General features: G+C 44.7%; 1 protein-coding gene across 10 annotated transcripts in view; it reads right to left on the bottom strand.

Annotated features, from left to right (window-relative positions):
- The window catches only part of ADGRE1 (adhesion G protein-coupled receptor E1), an 88,394-nt gene that overhangs the window by 55,649 nt on the left and 13,328 nt on the right, over nucleotides 1-19,417 (bottom strand). For 7 of the 10 annotated variants that reach the window (XM_081791451.1, XM_081791455.1, XM_081791447.1 and 4 more), the window contains 5 exons: nucleotides 14,312-14,458; nucleotides 11,930-12,085; nucleotides 11,704-11,859; nucleotides 9,996-10,142; nucleotides 7,518-7,667 (listed from right to left, as the gene is read on the bottom strand). In XM_081791451.1, the coding sequence (XP_081647577.1) occupies nucleotides 7,518-7,667; nucleotides 9,996-10,142; nucleotides 11,704-11,859; nucleotides 11,930-12,085; nucleotides 14,312-14,458 (756 nt within the window). The remainder of the gene's footprint in view (nucleotides 1-7,517; nucleotides 7,668-9,995; nucleotides 10,143-11,703; nucleotides 11,860-11,929; nucleotides 12,086-14,311; nucleotides 14,459-19,417) is intronic. The other 3 variants (XM_078443475.2, XM_081791454.1, XM_078443481.1) reach the window with 3 other exon arrangements.

Below are 19,417 nucleotides of genomic sequence, written 5' to 3'. Positions count from 1 at the left end.
AATAACACCAGCATTCTTCACAGAGCTAGGACAAACCATCCTAAAATTTGTATGGAACCAGAAAGGACCCCGAATAGCCAAAGCAATCCTGAAAAAGAAAACCAAAGCAGGAGGCATCACAATCCCGGACTTCAAGCTGTATCACAAAGCTTTAATCATCAACACAGTATGGTACTGGCACAAAAACAGACACTCAGATCAATGGAACAGAATAGAGAACCCAAAAATGGACCCACAAACGTATGGCTAACTAACCTTTGACGAAGCAGAAAGAATATCCAATGGAATAAAGACAGTCTCTTCACTAAGTGGTGCTGGGAAAACTGGACAGCGACATGCAGAAGAATGAACCTGGACCACTTTTTTACACCATGCACAAAAATAAACTCAAAATGGATGAAAGACCTAAATGTAAGACAAGAAGCCATCAAAATCCTCAAGGAGAAAAAAACCTCGAGGAGAGAGCAGGCAAAAACCTCTTTGACCTCGGCCACAGCAATTTCTTACTCAACACATCTCCGGAGGCAAGGGAAACAAAAGCAAAAATGAGCTATTGGGACCTCATCAAAATAAAAAAAAACTTCTGTGCAGCGAAGGAAACAATCAGCAAAACTAAAAGGCAACCAACGGAATGGGAGAAGGTATTTGCAAATGACATATCAGATAAAGGGTTAGTATCCAAAATCTATAGAGAACTGATCAAACGCAACACCCCAAAAAACAAATAATCCAGTGAAGAAATGGGCAAAAGACATGAATAGACACTTCTCCAGAGAACACATCCAGATGGCCAACCGACACATGAAAACATGCTCAACATCACTCATCTTCAGGGAAATACAAATCAAAACCACAATGAGATACCACCTCACACCTGCCAGAATGGCTAACATTAACAACTCTGGCAACAACAGATGTTGGCAAGGATGCAGAGAGAGAGGATCTCTTTTGAACTGCTGGTGGGAATGCAAACTGGTGCAGCCACTCTGGAAAACAATTAAAAATAGAACTACCCTATGGCTCAGAAATTGCACTACTAGGTATTTATCCAAGGGATACAGGTATGCTGTTTCGTAGGGGCACATTCACCCCAATGTTGATAGCAGCACTATCAATAATAGCCAAAGAGTGGAAAGAGCGTAAATGTCCATCAATGGATGAATGGATAAAGAAGCTGTGGTGTATACACACACACACAATGGAGTATTTCTCGACAATCAAAAAGAATGAAATCTTGCCATTTGCAACTATGTGGATGGAACTAGAGGGTATTATGCTAAGCGAAATTAGTCAGAGAAACACAAATATCATATGACTTCATTCATATGAGGACTTTAAGATACAAAACAGATGAACATAAGGGAAGGGAAGCAAAAATAATATAAAAACAGAGAGGGAGACAAAACGTAAGAGACTCTTAAATATGGAGAACAAACAGTGGGTTACTGGAGGGGTTCTAGGAGGGAGGATGGACTCAATGTATGGGGCATTAAGGAATCTAGTCCTGAGATCATTGTGGCACTATACGCTACAACTTGGATGTAAATTTTAAAAATAAGAATAAAAGAAAAAAAGAAAGGGAAACAAAGGCAAAAGATTGCAATTCAAGACTTAGAAAACTCAGCAACTTACTAAAGAGGAATAACATTTGTAACAAGGAGTCCCAGAAGATGAAGAAAGAGAAAAAGGGGCAGAAGGTTTATGTGAGCAAATTATAGCTTAAAACTTCCCTAATCTGGGGAAGGACACAGACATCAAAGTCCAAGAAGCACAGAGAACTCCCATTAGATTCAACAAAACCCAACCATCACTAAGTCATGTCACAGTCAAATTCACAAAATACACAGACAAGGAAAGAATCATGGAACTAGCAAGAGTACAAAAGTCCTTAACTTACAAGGGAAGACAGATGAGGTTCACAGCAGATCTGTTCACAACAATCTGGCAGGCCAGAAAGCAGTGGCAGGATGTATTCAATGTGGGAAAAATATGCAGCTAAGAATTCTTTATCCAGCAAGGCTGTCATTCAGAATAGAAAGAGACATAAAGACTTTCCCAGACAACCATAAACTAAAGGAGTTTGTGACCACTGAGCCAGCCCTGCAAGAAATTTTAAGAGGTACTCTTTGAGGGGAGAAAATCAAAACAAAAAGACCAAGAGCAACAAAGACTAGAAAGAGAGTATCACCAGAAACACCAACCGTAGGCAACACAATGGCACTAAGTTCATATCTTTCAATAATCCCTCTGAACGTAATGGTCTAAATGCTCCAATGAAAAGACAGTATCAGAATGGATAAGAAAACCAACATCCACCTATATGCTGCCTACAAGAGATTTATTTTAGACCCAAGAGCACGTGCAGATTGAAAGCGAGGGGATGGGTAACGATCTATCAAGATGATAGATGTCAAAAGAAAGCTGGAGTAGCCATACGTACATCATACAAACTAGATTTTAAAATAAAGACTGTAACAAGAGATGAAGAAGGGCATTATATCATAATGAAGGGGTCTATCCACCAATAAGATCTAACAATTGGGAAATTTTATGCCCCCAACTTGACAGCAGCCAGACATGTAAATCAATTAATCACACCTATAAAGAAACTCATTGATAATAATACCATAATAGTAAGGGGCTTTAACACCCCACTTATGGCAATGGACACATCATCTAAGCAGAAAATTAGCAAGGAAACAATGCCTTTGAATGACACACTGGACCAGATGGACTTAACAGACGTATTTAGAACATTTTATCCTAAAGGTAGAATATACATTCTTCTCAAGTGTACATGGTACGTTCTCCAGGATGGATCACAAATCAGCCATCTGCAAGTATGAAAAGATCGAGATCATACCACGTGTAGTTTCAGACCACAATGCTATGAAACCTGAAATCAACCATAAGAAAAAATGTGGAAAAACTACAAATACTTGGAGGTTAAAGAACATCCTATTAAAGAACGAATGGGTTAACCAAGAAATTAAAAAAGAAATTAAAAAGTACATGGAAACCAATGCAAATGAAAACACAACAGTCTAAAATGTCTGGGAGGCAGTAAAGGTGGTCATAAGACAGAAGTATATAGCAATCCAGGCCTTCCTAAAGAAGGAAGAAAGGTCTCAAATACACAACCTAATCTCACACCTAAGGGGGCTAGAAAAAGAACAGTAAATAAAGCCTAAAACCAGCAGAAGAAGGAAAATAATAAAGATTAGAGCAGATATCAATTATATTGAAATTGAAAAAGCCGGTAGAACAGATTAATGAAACTAGGAGCTGGTTTTTTGAAACAGTTAACAAAACTGAAAAACCCCTAGCCAGACTCATCAAAAAGAAAAAGGAAAGGACCCAAATAAATAAAATCACAAATGAAAGAAGAGAGACCACAACCAACACCGCAGAAATACAAACCATAATAAGAGAATATTATGAGATAGTGTATGCCAACAAATTGGGCAACCTAGAAGAAATGGATAAATTCCTAGAAACATATAAACTACCAAAAGTGAAACAGGAGGAAATAGAAAATTTGAACAGACCCATAGTCAGTAAAGAAACTGAATCAGTAATCAAAAATCCGCCAATAAACAAGGTTCCAGGGCCAGATGGCTTCCCAGGAGAATTCTATCAAACATTTAAAGAAGAGTTAAATCTATTCTTTTGAAGCTATTCAAAAAAATAGAAATGGAAGAAAACTTCCAAACTCATTCTAGGAGGCCAGCATTTCCTTGATTCCCAAACCAGGTAAAGACCCACTGAAAAAGAGAATTACAGACCAGTTCCCCTGATGAACATGGATGTAAACATTCTCAACAAGATACTGGCAGATGAAATCCAACAATACATTAAAAGAATTATATACTGCGATAAAGTAGGATTTACTCCTGGGCTGCAGGGCTGGTGCAATATCTGAAAATCATTCAACTTGATACATCACGTTAATAAAAGAAAGGATAAGAGCCACATGATCCTCTCAATAGATGCAGACAAAGCATTTGAGAAAATACAGCATCTTTTTTGATAAAAACCCTCCAGAAAGTCAGGATAGGAGGAACATAACTCAACATCATAAAGGCTATATACAAATGACCCACAGCTCATTTCCCTCATTTTCAATGGGGAAAAACTGAGAGCTTTCTTCCTAAGGTCAGGAATATGACAGGGATGTCCGCCCTCACCATTGTTGTTAAACATAGCACTGGAAATCCTAGCCTCAGCAATCAGACAGTACAAAGAAATCAAAGGCATACGAATTGGCAAGGAGGAGGTCAAACTTTCATTCTTCACACATGACATGATACTTTATGTGGGAAACCCAAAAGACACCACCAAAAAACTGCTAGAGCTGATACAGGAACTCAGCAAATTCACAGAAGATGAGATCAGCATACAGAAATCATTAGCATTTCAATACACCGATAATGAAGCAGCAGAAAGAGAAATCAATGAATCAATCCCATTTGCAATTGCACCAAAAATCATAAGATACCTAGGAATAAACGTAACCAAAGAGCTAAAAGATCTGTACGTTGAAAAGTATAGACAGCATACGAAAGAAAATGAAGAAGACACAAAGAAATGGAAAATCATTCCATGCCCAAGGATAGGAAGAACAGATATTATTAAAATGTTGATGCTATCCAAAGCAATCTACACATGCAATGCAATCCCTGTCAAAATAACATGAGTATTCTTCACAGAGCTAGAACAAACTATTCTCAAATTTGTATGGAAGCAGAAACGACTCCAAATAGTAAATATTTTGGAGGTTGCAAGCTGTGTGATCTCTGTCATGACCACTCAATACTCCAGTTGCTGTGCGAAAGCAGCCAAAGATCATACACAAATGAATGAATGTGTTTGTTCCAATAAAACTTTATTTATACCAACACGTGGTGGGCGGGATTTGGCCCATAAGCTCTAGTTCACTGGGTGCTGAATAAGGTTATTCATTTCTATTGTTATTGTATCCAGGAGACCTCAAATCCTTCTTTCTCTTTGAGTTACAGCTCATGGGTCATTTGGCAAGCTACAGTAGTCCTGATAGACCCCGGTTTTTCATTTTGGGTTGAAATCAATATTCCCCATCTAGAGGATAATGGATACTACAGCAAGGATTTCATCCCCTTTATGCCTTTGTCTCCGGTTTGGTGCCTAAGACATTGTGAGTATTCGATAGGTATTTGTTGAAGGAAGGAGCACATTACCTTATTCTTTATGTCAACTCCAGTTTTCATCATCAGTTATCAGTTGTTTCTAATGTTTTACTACCTCAAACAAAGGTGGAGTGAACATTCCTGTGATCTGATCTTGATGTCCAGGAGCAGCTCCAGATTTCTGTCTAGAAGTACAGTTTTCTGGGAGGAGCTGTAAGAGACGTGCCTTGAGGTTGTGTTTGCATGACAAGTACATAGCAAGTGTTTAGGCGACGTGACCAGGGCTGGAGGAGACTTGAGCTGGGCCTCCCCATGGCACCACGACAACTCAATTTTATGGGTCCCTCAACTCCTTTGCAAGTAATTCTTCATTATCTATTCCTGGGGAGATACTTAACTACATCAAACTTAGACATCAAAACTGAATGTGTCAAAAAGAATGACAGTCATTTATTTTGTTCATGAATGTATCTGCCATTTGAGTTGAGTTCAGTGAGTATGGTTGGTCTCTGTTCCGTGTAGTCTCAGCTGAGTTGACTTAAGTGGGGGCTAGAGGATCCACTTTAAAGGCAGCATACGCACAAGGCTGGCATCTGCTGCTGGCCGTGGGCTGGCTGCTCTACCAGGGCTGTGGGCTGGAGGTCTTGGTTCTTCTGCAGGTCAGCTGCTTTTTCATGGCTGGTTGGGCTTCCTCACATATGGCAGCTAAGCCCCAAGAATGAGCATCTCAAGAGAACAGGGAGGGGGTGCATGGTATCTTTATGACCTAGTACCACTCCCAGAGTCCCAGCAGGCTCAGATTCTAGAGAAGGGAACAAAGACACCACTGCTTGCTGGAAGAAGTACAAATTCATAAAATGAAGGGTATATAGCATGGAAGACGTTGTTTCCACCATCTTTGAAAATACAATCTGGTACACAAGATGAAGCAAATTAGTGGCTCCCTGGATACCATAACAATAGAAATGAATAACCTTATTCAGCACCCAGTGAACTAGAGCTCATGGGCCAAATCCAGCCCACCACGTGTTGGTATAAATAAAGTTTTATTGCAACAAACACATTCATTCATTTGTGTATCATCTTTGGCTGCTTTCGCACTACAACTGGAGTATTGAGTGGTCATGACAGAGATCACACAGCTTGCAACCTCCAAAATATTTACTATTTGGCCCTTTGCATTAAAAAGTTCAATGATCCCTGGTCTTAGGCAGAGGTACAATCAGATCTTGACTGTCAAGGTGAGAATTGGGATATAAACACAAGAATTAGAGACACAGAATGTCATTCATTCTGGGGATTATTTCAATTTACATTACATGTAAGTATTAGCTCTTGGGAGCATACATGTGCCTAGCACACTATGTACTTCATTGCACTTAATTTTCCCAACTATCCTTGGAGGTCGGTACTCTTATACGCTCATTCGGCAGATGGAAACATTGAGGCCTAGAGAGGGTAAATACGTTTCCCCAACACGGCACAACTAGAGTGTGGCAAAGGGTTGACTTGGTTCAGAAACTGCTGTGAGAGTTGGAAAGACTTGGTTTGGAGGCCAGCCCAACCACACAGCCGTGAACAGCTCATTCCAGCACTCCAAGCCTCAGTGTCCTCATCTGTACAGTGGAGATCATCAGGATGCCTACACTCAATTTAATGTAAAAATGCACATAAATCCCTTCATTGGGGGCCTGGTGCTCAGCGAATGTTAAAAGTTCTTGTTTCCTTCATGGAGGGACAACCAAAAGATTTCCCAAAATGAAATCAGTGGTTAATTCTGGATATTGATTTTCACTTCTATTTTCATCTTAATGTCAGCTCCAAAAGGTTAGAATTTTGATTGAACAGGAATCATTGTCACTATGGAAAAAGAATGGAAAGAAGTCAGGGAAGGAGAGGGAGAGAAAATTACGTTTGGGACAAAAAAAAGTACCTACATCCACTGCCCAGCCAGCTTCCACCTGATTATCCTACAAAATGGCGGAGGGTGTTGCGGAGGTGCGTACTCAACTTTTCATGTCACTCCTGGGTTCCTGAACTGCATCGGTCCATTGTTGGCCAGAAAGCCTCCATTGCAAGTGCAGTAGTAACCATCCAAAATTTTGGTGTGGACAGGCCCATGAGGAAAACTGAAGGGCCTATCTGAGCTCCCACCCAGAGCCAAGCACCAACTACAAGCCATATAAGTGAGGCCATTTTAGACCTGGTGCCATCATAGTGCCCACCCCCACCTTCAAAACCATGCAGTCAACCCACAGGATCATGAGCAAGCAGAAAGGGTTGTTTGTAAGCCACTCTCTTCAGGGTACGTTGACATCCATTAAAAGTCCTCAGCATGGCTGGGAGCATTACCTGTACATCTGAAATCCTCTGGTTTCTCAGGGGTCCACTCAACAGGTGAAAAGAACCCAGGCAGGCAGGAGCAATGGTATTCCCCCAGGGTGTTGGTACACACTGAGCTGAGGCCACAAAGAGTTGAGTTCCTGGCACATTCGTCCACATCTAAGCAGAAAACTAGGCTGAGTCAAAAGGATAAAGGATGCTGAGGCCATGGCAATGCACAGCCCCATCCTGACTAAAGCCAGTGGGTCTCCCTGGCTCTGCTCGCACCCTCTTAAACACTGCTGAAAGGAAGTGCAAAGAGCCAGGATGTGATCCACACAAATCTTTTGATGAGGCTCTCCACGCTTCGGGATAAAATCCAAACTCCTCTTTAGAACACATGAGATTCTGAGAGTTTGGACCCACCTAAGCTCACCTAACTCAACTTTCCTTGCTAACCCCTTAGTAATTCCTGATCCAGATTCACTGATTACCTGTAGGTCCAGGAAGGCTCACTGTTTGCTCCCTCAGCCTTGAACTCCCTGGCCCCCGTTCCTTGATAAGTCTCAATTCCTCCCCCTAAGAAATACTATGTTATCAGTAATAATAATAATGACTGAGAGGCATCCAAGTGGAGAGGTGCAAAGCATGGACAGCCTGGGCTCAAAGCTTGGCTCTGGCCCTATAGACTGTGTGTTACTGGGTGCTGTGGACTGAAATATGTGCCCCAGATTGATACGTTACATCCCCCACACGGTGAGACGGTATCTGGACAAAAGGAGTTCACAAGATGATTAAGTTGGTGAGGTCTTAAGATGGGATTCGTGCCCTGGAGCATCTGGGTGGCTCAGTCAATTAAGCATACAACTCTTGGTTTCTGTTCAGGTCATGATCTCACAGCTGGTGGGTTCAAGCCCTGCATCTGGCTCTGTATAGTCAGTGTGGAGCCTGCTTGGGATTCTCTCTCTCTCTCTCTCTCTCTCTCTCTCTCTCTCTCTCTCTCTCGCTCTCTCTCCCACTCTCTCTCTCACTCTCTTACTCTCTCTCTCCCTCTCTGCTCCTACTGTGAGCTCTCTCTTTCTCTCAAAAACAACTAAATAAACTTTAAAAAAGATGGGATTAGTACGCATAAAAAGAGGGAGATAAATCAGAACTCATGTCCATGACCCCAGAATGAAGTCACTCATCTGGAAGCAAGGAGGACAGCCCTCTCCAGAACCCAGCTGTGGTCTCAGACTTCCAGCCTCCACAATGGAGGGAAAATAGATCTCAATGTTGAAACCACCCTGTCTGCAGCGTTTTGTTCTGGTGGCCCTGAGCTGACAATGCACTGGGCAAGAGAGTTCACCTCTGTGTGTCTCAGTGCCCGCATCTGTCAGATAGGATAATAATAGTTCTTCCCCCATAGGGTTGTTTGGAGCATTGAATAAGGTGTCATCTGTGAAGGACTCAGAGCAGAGTCTGGAGAATAACAAGTATGAGGTAAGTACTTGTTAGCGAAAATAAAAAATTAACTGCTAATATGTTGAGTTTTTGTGACAGACACTGAGGAAGATCCCTTACATGCACCTGCTCGAGGAATGCTCACGGCAGCCCTGTGAGGTGCACACTAACATTACTTCCACTTTTCTGATGAGGAAACTGAGGCGTTACAATTGTGCAGAGTCACACAGCCTGTGAAAGGCACACCAGGATTTAAAATCAGGTTCAGTCTGGTTCTGGACTTCTTAGATGACACCTTCCCAGGTGGTCTTGAGTCAGAGTCTGGAAATTTGGACTCAAGTCAATGATGGCCAGTTCAGATCCTGACTCCCCTACTTCCTAGCTATTTGACCATGGAAGAGTTGTTTTACCGCGATGGAGGCTCAGGTTCCTCATCTATGAAATGGGCATAAAACACCACTAATACCATCAGGTTGTTGGGCAGACAATGAGTACATGTCCGGAAGAGCTTAGCACCTTGGCTGGGAACCTGCCTCCAGACCTTTGTATCTGCGGTTCCCTCCTCCTGGAACACCCTTCCCCAGATACCCAATATCTCACTCCCTCATATCCTTCACATCTTTTCTCAAATACCAACTTTTCAGTGTGGCCTTTCCTTACTACTCACTCTACTAAAAGTTGACCCCTACTCCCAGTGCTGCCTATGCACCTTTCCTGCCTTATTTATCTTTATTTCTTTCAGATACTCCTGGCACACATATGGCCATGCCTTTATTTTGCTCTCTATCTCCCTTAACCCTAGATGATGAGTTCTAGGAGAACAAATCGTTTTGCCTATGTTATTTGGTGCTGTATCCACCAGCTCTAGAAGAGTGCCTGGCATATAGTAGGTGCTCAGGAAGTATTTGTTGAATGAGTGCATGAGTGAATGGATGAGCAATTTTTGGCATCAGCTTAGCAGATGAGGTCCTTGAGCTCAGCCCAGACATCCTGACCCCTCACCCACCACTGTTGTCTTTGCATGCAGACTTGGACCAGGTTCCCTAACAAACACTTCCGACCGACCTTCACATATGTCTCCTGGGCCCTGCAAGCTCATGTTTCCACTGCTGGATTCAAATCCTAGGTTGCAGACACAAGAGTAGCTTCCAGGACTGTTGTGACAAGTTGCGTGCTCCGGGCAAGTTGCGGGGTCGGCACATTCATCCACGTCTGGTCAGTGGAGATGAAAACCCAAGACAAAGCGGATGAAGACATGAGAATAGGAGACTGCAAACAGAGATTCACTGTGCATGTTCTCCCCTTACTCCTCATCTCCCTTACACTTAGGCTTGGCCATGAGAATAAGTTCTGACCCAAAATATATAAGTGGAGGGCGGTGAATAGCTCCAAGACAGATGAACATAGAATGGCTGTGCTCCTTTACTCCTCCCTGCACCCACACCATGGGATGCAGATGGTGCGGTGCAGTGTGACTTTGCCACTCCTCCTCTATGATGGGAGCTTGTTTCCCCACACCTCGAATCCAGCTTGAATCTGGCCTATGACTTTCACTGGCCAAAAGAACACAGCAGAAATGATGTCGTGCCAGTTCCAAGTCTTAGATTTCTAGGGACTTATTTGCTTCTGCTCATTCTTTAAGCCGCTTGCTTCTGCCACATGAACAAGCCCTAGACTCACCTAATGAAGAAGGAGAGACAAGGTGGAAGAGAGATGGATCATCCCACAGGAGCCCCTGACACGCGAGGCAGCCCAGCCGAGATGAGCAAGCTGACTCACAGCTGACCACAGACACACGAACAAGCCCAGTACAGACGCAAGCAAGTGACCAGCAGAGCCCAACCTAAATTTCCAATGCACAGAACAGAAACCACGTATATTATGCTTGTCTCCAGCCACTGACTTTCAGGGTGATCTGTTTTTCAGCAATAGCTACTGCTACAAATGTATCAGAAAAATCAGGGAGGACCTCAAATATCTCTGACTCCAAGCCCAGGGGATATGATAAGGGCTGGATCACTCCATGCCTTGCTTGATGGTGTCACCTTCCCTACAAACGAGCATGGAGAACATGGAGGAAGGACAGGCCCAGGGAGGATGCTGCTAAACTAATGATGAAGCCCGAACCAAGCATGAGGAAGAATGGAGAGATTCAAGACGCATTTAGCAGGTAAATTCCCCAAGCTATGATGACTGATTTAGTATGTAAGGCATGGGGTAGGGGTTGAGGGTAACCCTGAGGTCTTGAACCAAAAACATGATAGGAAATAGTTCTGAATTTTGAGTCTGAGCTCACCCTATCACGCAGTTTCTCTGTCCCAGAACTAAAGACATCTGGGACCAGATTATTTTTGGTTGTAGGGAAGCTGTTCTGTGCATTGTAAGGTGTTTAGCAGCATCTGTGGCCTCTCCTCACTAGACAAGAGGAGCCCATCGCCACCACCAGTTGTGACAATCAAAAATGTTTCCGGGAATTTCCAGCATCCCCCTTGAAAGTTATTGCTCATGGGACACAGCACCCTCCCGCCCCCCGCCATTGCTCTCAAGTATTGTCTGACCCACTGCTGCACTCAGAGTAGACCCTTGACTGGAGTTCCAATCCTGGCTCTTCTACTTAGTAGCCGTGTATTTTGGGGGAAGTTACTTCAATGGTCTGAGCCTTAATTTTCTCACCCCCAAAATGAAGAATATAGTTTCTAATCTCACAGCATCATCAAGTGAGGTGGTTGTTAAAAATTGAGTAGCTACATAAAGAAAAGCAGGTCGTCTATACCTTCACAGATCGAGTTGTGAGAGATGAATCCAACCTGGCAGCTGCAATTGTAGCTTCCCAAGGAGTTGACACACTCAGCATGCTCTGGGCAGACCCCATCGGAGAGGCATTCATCGATGTCTGAGGAGCAGTGGAGGAGAGTGAGCAGACCAAAGACTGTGGCTCAGGTGAGACACCGCCCACTAGTGGTCGCTGTCCACCCAAGACCCATGCCTGAGAGCATTACCTGTGCATGAGAAATGACCCGGCTTTTCCGGGGTCCAGTCATTTCCAGTGGGAGAAGAGAAACCAGGCAAGCAGCTGCACTTGTATCTCCCCTGCAGGTTTTTGCAGACTGAGTTGGCACCACACGGTTGGGGGCTTTGAGAACATTCATCTATATCTGGACACAGAAAGAGTTTGCTAATTTGCTTCATCTTGTGTATCAGATTGTATTTTCAAGGATGGTGGAAACAACATCTTCCATGCCATATGGCCTTCATTCTATGTGAACCTGTACTCCTTCCAGCAAGCAGTGCCGTCTACATTCCCTTCTCATGAATCTGAGCCTGCTGGGACTCTGGGAGTGGTACTAGGTCATAAAGATACCATGCACCCCCTCCCTGTTCTCTTGAGATGCTCATTCTTGGGGCTTAGCTGCCATATGTGAGGAAGCCCAACCAGCCATGAAAAAGCAGCTGACCTGCAGAAGAACCAAGACCTCCAGCCCACAGCCCTGGTGGAGCAGCCAGCCCACGGCCAGCAGCAGATGCCAGCCTTGTGCGTATGCTGCCTTTAAAGTGGATCCTCTAGCCCCCACTTAAGCCAACTCAGCTGAGACTGCACAGAACAGAGGCCAGCCATACTCACTGAACTCAACTCAAATGGCAGATACATTCATGAACAAAATAAATGACTGTCATTCTTTTTGACACATTCAGTTTTGATGTCTAAGTTTGATGTAGTTAAGTATCTCCCCAGGAATAGATAATGAAGAATTACTTGCAAAGGAGTTGAGGGACCCATAAAATTGAGTTGTCATGGTGCCATGGGGAGGCCCAGCTCAAGTCTCCTCCAGCCCTGGTCACGTCGCCTAAACACTTGCTATGTACTTGTCATGCAAACACAGCCTCAAGGCACGTCTCTTACACCTCCTCCCAGAAAACTGTACTTCTAGACAGAAATCTGGAGCTGCTCCTGGACATCAAGATCAGATCACAGGAATGTTCACTCCACCTTTGTTTGAGGTAGTAAAACATTAGAAACAACTGATAACTGATGATGAAAACTGGAGTTGACATAAAGAATAAGGTAATGTGCTCCTTCCTTCAACAAATACCTATCGAATACTCACAATGTCTTAGGCACCAAACTGGAGACAAAGGCATAAAGGGGATGAAATCCTTGCTGTAGTATCCATTATCCTCTAGATGGGGAATATTGATTTCAACCCAAAATGAAAAACCGGGGTCTATCAGGACTACTGTAGCTTGCCAAATGACCCATGAGCTGTAACTCAAAGAGAAAGAAGGATTTGAGGGCTCCCTGGATACCATAACAATAGAAATGAATAACCTTATTCAGCACCCAGTGAACTAGAGCTCATGGGCCAAATCCCGCCCACCACGTGTTGGTATAAATAAAGTTTTATTGCAACAAACACATCCAATCATTTGTGTATCATCTTTGACTGATTTCGCAGTACAACTGGAGTATTGAGTAGTCATGCCAGAGATCACACAGCTTGCAACCTCCAAAATATTTACTCTTGGCCTTTTGCATTAAAAAGTTCAATGATCCCTGGTCTTAGGCAGAGGTACAATCAGATCTTGACTGTCAAGGGGAGAATTGGGTTTAAACACAAGAAATAGAGACACAGAATGTCACTCACTCTGGGGATTATTTCAATTTACATTACATATGTAGGCAGTAGCTCTTGGGAGCATACATGTGCCTAGCACACTACGTACTTCATTGCACTTAATTTTCCCAACTATCCTTGGAGGTCGGTACTCTTATACGCTCATTCGGCAGATGGAAACATTGAGGCCTAGAGAGGGTAAATACGTTTCCCCAACATGGCACAACTAGAGTGTGGCAAAGAGTTGACTTGGTTCAGAAACTGCTGTGAGAGTTGGAAAGACTTGGTTTGGAGGCCAGTCCAACTACACAGCCGTGAACAGCTCATTCCAGCACTCCAAGCTTCAGTGTCCTCATCTGTACAGTGGAGATCATCAGGATGCCTACACTCAATTTAATGTAAAAATGCACATAAATCCCTTCACTGGGGGCCTGGTACTGAGCGAATGTTAAAAGTTCTTGTTTCCTTCATGGAGAGACAACCAAAAGATTTCCCAAAATGAAATCAGTGGTTCATTCTGGATATTGACAAATGGCACGATGTTTACTTTTATTTTCATCCTTATGCTCATTCCAAATGGTTGGGATTTTTAGTGAGCAGGAATCCTCGTCGTCATAGAAAAAGAAAGATAAATAGAGGCAGGGCAGGAGAGAGGGGGATAACAATGTTTGGGACACAGAAAACGTGCCTACATCCATTCCCCAGCCAGCCAGCTTCCTCCTGACTATCCTGCAAAATGGCGGAGGGTTTTAAGGAGGGGGTGCTCACCTTTGCATGTTACTCCTGGGCCCCGGAACCGCATCAGTCCATTGCTTGACAGAAAGCCTCCTTTGCAAGTGCAGTAGTAGCTGTCCAAAGTGTTGGTGCAGGTTGCATAAGCTGGGCACACGGTGGTATCGTCACATTCATTCACACCTGGGCAGCGCAGAAGGAAGGGTGTGGGTTAGAGCCCTGGGGCGGGCATCAGGGACAGCCAGCATGAAAGGGTGAAGGGGACTGTTGTGGGCTGACATGTACCCTCCCTCCCCCCAAAAAAATGTGCTGAAGCCCTAAATCCTGGTCCCTGAGAATGTGACCTTATTTGGAGATAGGGTCTCTGAAAATGTAATTAAGACCCAAGAGAGCGTGAGATCCTATTGGAGCTGGGTGGTCTGTAATCTGATAGGATTGGTGTACTTACAAGAAGAGGAGAAGAGAGGCACAGACAGGCTCAGGGAAAACACGACATGGCAACAGAGGCAGACACTGGAGTGATCCGCCTTCAAACTAAGCAATACCAAGGATTGCCAGCCACCCCAGAAGCTGGGAAAGAGGCACAGAACAAACTCTCCCTTAGAGCCTTCAGAGAAAGCATGGCTCCATGGACACCTTGATTCAGACTTCTGGCCCCCAGAATGGTGAGACAATAGATTTCTGTTGTTTTGAGCCCCCTGGTTTGTGATAACCTGTTACAACAGTCCTGAGAAACTACTCAGCATGTCAAGGACCTTGTAGACCCTAGACTCCTCCTGTTCCAAGTGTAGTTCCCGGGCCAGGAGCATCAACACTGCCTGGGAGTTTGATGGAAATGCAGCATCTCGGGCCCCTGCCCCAAAACTGATGAACCAGAACCTGCATTTTAGCAAGACCCCTGGGCCATCTGGGTGCACGTGAGAGTGTGAGAAGCACCGGTGTTGACACTTGGCTACTCCATGTGTGGTCCTCGGACCAAGAGCAGCTGCCTCACCTACATCCTGGATCTGGAAAAAGAAGATGCTGATTCTGCAGGTCTAGGAAGGAGCCCGAGAGTTTGTACTTTTCACAAGCCCCTGAATGATGCTGATGCTGCTGGTCCTTGGACCAGGAGCACCAGGAGCATCAGGGCTCTAGACAGAAGTGTTTGAGAGTCAAAATTTCAGCCTTTGGAGCACAGAAGACCTGGGTAAAGCTCCAGCAGTGAACCTCCAAGCGGAGAATGGCAGCTTTTAGTAACACAACCATCCTGTTAAAGATTGCATTCCCAGGGTCTCCTGCAGCTCATGTGACTCAGTTCTGCCCATGGGCATGTGCGTGGAAGTGATATGGGCATCATTTGGCCATGTTCTTGAGAAGAATAAACACGTTGGGGCACCTTGGTGGCTCAGTCGGTTGAGGGTCCAACTTCAGCTCAGATCATGATCTTACAGCTCTGTGCTAACAGCTCAGAGCCTGGAGCCTGCTTCAGATTCTGTGTCTCCCTCTCTCTGCCCCTCCCCTGCTTGTGCTCTGCTTCTTTCTCTCTCACTCTCTCGAAAATAAACGTAAAAAAAAAAAAAAAAAAAGAATAAGCAGGCTGTCCCCTTCCCCTTGGGCAGGAACATGGGCAGAGTGGGCTGATCTGCCCTTAACCCTGAGGATGATGGTTTGGGAAACCACCACGCCAAGGAATGGAGAGGCAACAAGGTGGAATGATCTCCTAGACCAGGCAGCCTGGTCACTCCGTCCCATCTATAAGTTAGAGATCTACAAGAAGAATGAACTTCTAAGAGATAAATGTCTAAGTTGTTGTTTGGTTACTATGGAAGCAGTCAAAACTACACCCTAGCCAGTCCAGCTCTGGGACAAGTGATTTCACCTCTCTGTACCTCAGTTTACCTGTTTAGCCCTCACCCTCACTTTCAGTGGGTCCCCAAGCCCTGTTGGTTCTCTATCCAAATAGCATCTGATATGCACCCACTTTTCTCCATCGCCACAGCTGTTCTCGGTATAGATCCTCCTCTGGCTTCTACATCCCTTTGTCCTCTGTTGTCCCCTGCAATCTCTTCTCCACATAGTAGTCACCTCTGAATGCAGATTTGATTATCTACCCCCACCTCTGCCTACAGTGCTCCCTGTTGCACTCAGAATTAAAATCCAAATCACTTAAACAGGACCCACAGAACCCCAGTGACCACACCCAACCACATCTTTAAACCACATGTTGTGTTACTCTCCATTTCTAGACTTCCCACCACAGGGCCTTTGCACATTCTATACCCTTTGCCTCTGCTTTGCCTGGCCAGCTCCTACTCATTCTTCATGTCTTGCTTAAGTGTCATTTCCCCCAAAAAAGCCTCCACTGTCCTCTGTGCTCCCACAATGCTTCTCGTGCTCCTTCTTTATGACACACGTCATAATTATAGTTGCTTATTTGTATGGTTAGTTTTCTAGTAGTCATTTCCCCCACCACACTGTGAGCTCCAGAACAACAAGCCAGAGGTGGAGGCAGGCTTCTAGGAGATTGTGAAGAAACTTATTCGATAGTGTCATTCCTGTGGTCAGCAGAATAATGGCCCCTCTAAAGATGACCACATCCCTTTTTTTAAATTTAATTTAATTTTTTTTAATATACATCCAAGTTAGTTAGCATCTAGTGCAACAATGATTTCAGGAGTAGATTCCTTAATGCCCTTTACCTATTTAACTCATATCCCCTCCCACAACCCCTCCAGCAACCCTCTGTTTGTTCTCCATATTTAAGTCTCTTATGTTTTGGCCCCCTCCCTGTTTTTATGTTATTCTTGCTTCCCTTCCCTTATGTTCATCTGCTTTGTATCTTTAAGTCCTCATGAGTGAAGTCCTATGATATTTGTCTTTCTCTGACTAATTTTGCTTAGCATAATACCCTCTAGTTCCATCCATATAGTTGCAAATGGCAAGATTTCATTCTTTTTGATTGCCGAGTAATACTCCATTGTGTATATATACCACATCTACTTTATCCATTCATCTGTCAATGGACATTTGGGCTCTTTCCGTAATTTGACTATTATTGATAGTGCTGCTATCAATATTGGGGTGCATGTGCCCTGACCACATCCTTTTTTTAAATGCTTATTGTCAGGATGTCCCTGGAACCACAGTGGAGGGCACGGCCATCTTGCCAGTGGAAAATTCCCAACAGAAAGCCCTGGGCAGCGCGCCAGAATGAATTGAAAGTCAACCAATCACCGAGTGACAGCACAACCTGGCGTGAAAAAGGCCCACCCAGACCTAAACCCGGAACTGTTGCAGCTTAAAAACCCTACCCCACCCCACCCGGGTGCGACTTCCCTTACTCCTCTCTCTCTCTCCCTGAGTCACGGAACCTCGCCCAAGACCTTAGTTCCCAAATAAAGCCTTTGACTGCTAAATTTTTTTAGCTTCTGACTCATATATTTACCCTGCCCTACGCCTGACCTTAACATTTATTTACTATTTTTAAGAGAGAGAGAGAAAGAGAGTGAGAGCAGAGGAAGGGTATAGAGAGAGGGAGACAGAGGATCTGAAGCAGGCTCGACACTGACAGCAGAGAGCCTGATGTGGGGCTCAAACTAATGAACCGTGACATCATGACCTAAGCTGAAGTTGGACATCCAACCAACTCACACAGTGGGTCACACAGGCGCCCTCAGAGATGACCACGTCTTAATCCCCAGAACCTATGCTATGTGGCAAGAGAGAACTAAGGATTCCAATGGAATTAGCTGATCCTGAGATGAAGAGGAAACTCTGGATTATCCAGATGGGGTCAATGTAATCACCAAGGTCCTTAAAACGGAAAGATGAAGCCAAGAGAGGCAAAGTGACACAATATGAGAAAGACTTGGCCAGTCATCGCCAGCTTTGAAGATGGAGGAAGAGGGACCCAAGCCAAGGAATCCAAGTGGCCTCCAGAAGCTGGAAAAGGCAAAAAGACACAGTCTCCTCTAGAACCCCCAGAATGGAACTCATCCCTGCTCACACCTTGATCTTAGCCAACTGGGACCCATTTTGGACTTCTGACCTCCAGATCTGTAAGATAAAGTTTGTGGTAATTTGTCATAGCTGCCATAGGAAACTAATACAATTCCCATTATACAGATGTGGAAAACTGAGTCTCAGTGAGGTTAAGTAACTTGTTCAAGGACACACCGCTGGTGACTGGCATCCCTGGGCCTGTCAAAACCTGAAGTGAGTGATTTTCACTGCTGCCACCCAAGAAGAGGTAGATCTGGCTGGAAATGGAATCAATGTTCAGGCAATTTCTACGACCATTCTTTGAAAAAAAACCTTTGTAATTGGTTCTTTTAAATCCGTTTCCCTGATGGACTTTGAGCTCCTGGAAGGCAGGGATTTATGTCTGTCTCCTTCACTGCCGTGTGCTGAGTGACTACAACAGCGCCTGGCACACAGTCGGTGCTCAACAACGAAGAAAGTAACACTGGAACAAAGGCCAGGGGGAGGTGAGTAAGATACGTACGAAGGTGCTTAGGGCAGAGGAAACCGCAAATGCACGAAGGACCCAGGGGCAGGACCACAGCTGGTGATTTTGTGGAATTACAGGGAGGTCGGCGTGGTTTGAGCAGAGTGCGCAGGGGGAAAGGGGAGGCGTGGACACAGCCAGGTCGGCTAAGATGGGCTAGACGACTGTCACACCCCAGCTTTCTATCAGAGAGCGACGGGAGCCATGGCGGAGTCTGAGCACAGACAGCACATGGCACGACTGAGGTTTTAACAGGATCCTCTGGTCGGAAGATGAACGGTAGAGGGGCAGAGGCAGGATGGCCAGGGAGGAGTCACCGCGCCTGTCCAGGTGAGCGAGGGTGGTGGGTGCAACCCGGCTGAGAGCAGAAGCAGCATGAGATTTGGGGTTTGCTCAGAGGTGATGTCAGCAGGACTTGCCAGTGCGTTGGATGCAGGATGTGAAAGAGAGGAGTGGAAGGTAATGCCAACACCGATTGATCTGTAGGGTGGGGAAACGCTTTGTAAAGGGCCCCCCCAACTTCGAGCGATGGTTCAGTCAGGCTCTTCGCTTCCTGCAACGTGCCTTGTTTACGCCCCTTCCCTGCACGGCCCCTCAATTGTATCTCTTTTCTTACTAACAGCTTCCTCTTTCATCTGTAGAGGCAACATTGT

This window comes from Panthera onca, chromosome A2 (genome assembly GCF_046562875.1).
Source record: "Panthera onca isolate mPanOnc1 chromosome A2, mPanOnc1 haplotype 2, whole genome shotgun sequence".
Classification (NCBI taxonomy): domain Eukaryota; kingdom Metazoa; phylum Chordata; class Mammalia; order Carnivora; family Felidae; genus Panthera; species Panthera onca.
The sequence above is the reverse complement of the archived record's forward strand: the minus strand, read 5'-3'. Positions and strand labels throughout refer to the sequence as shown.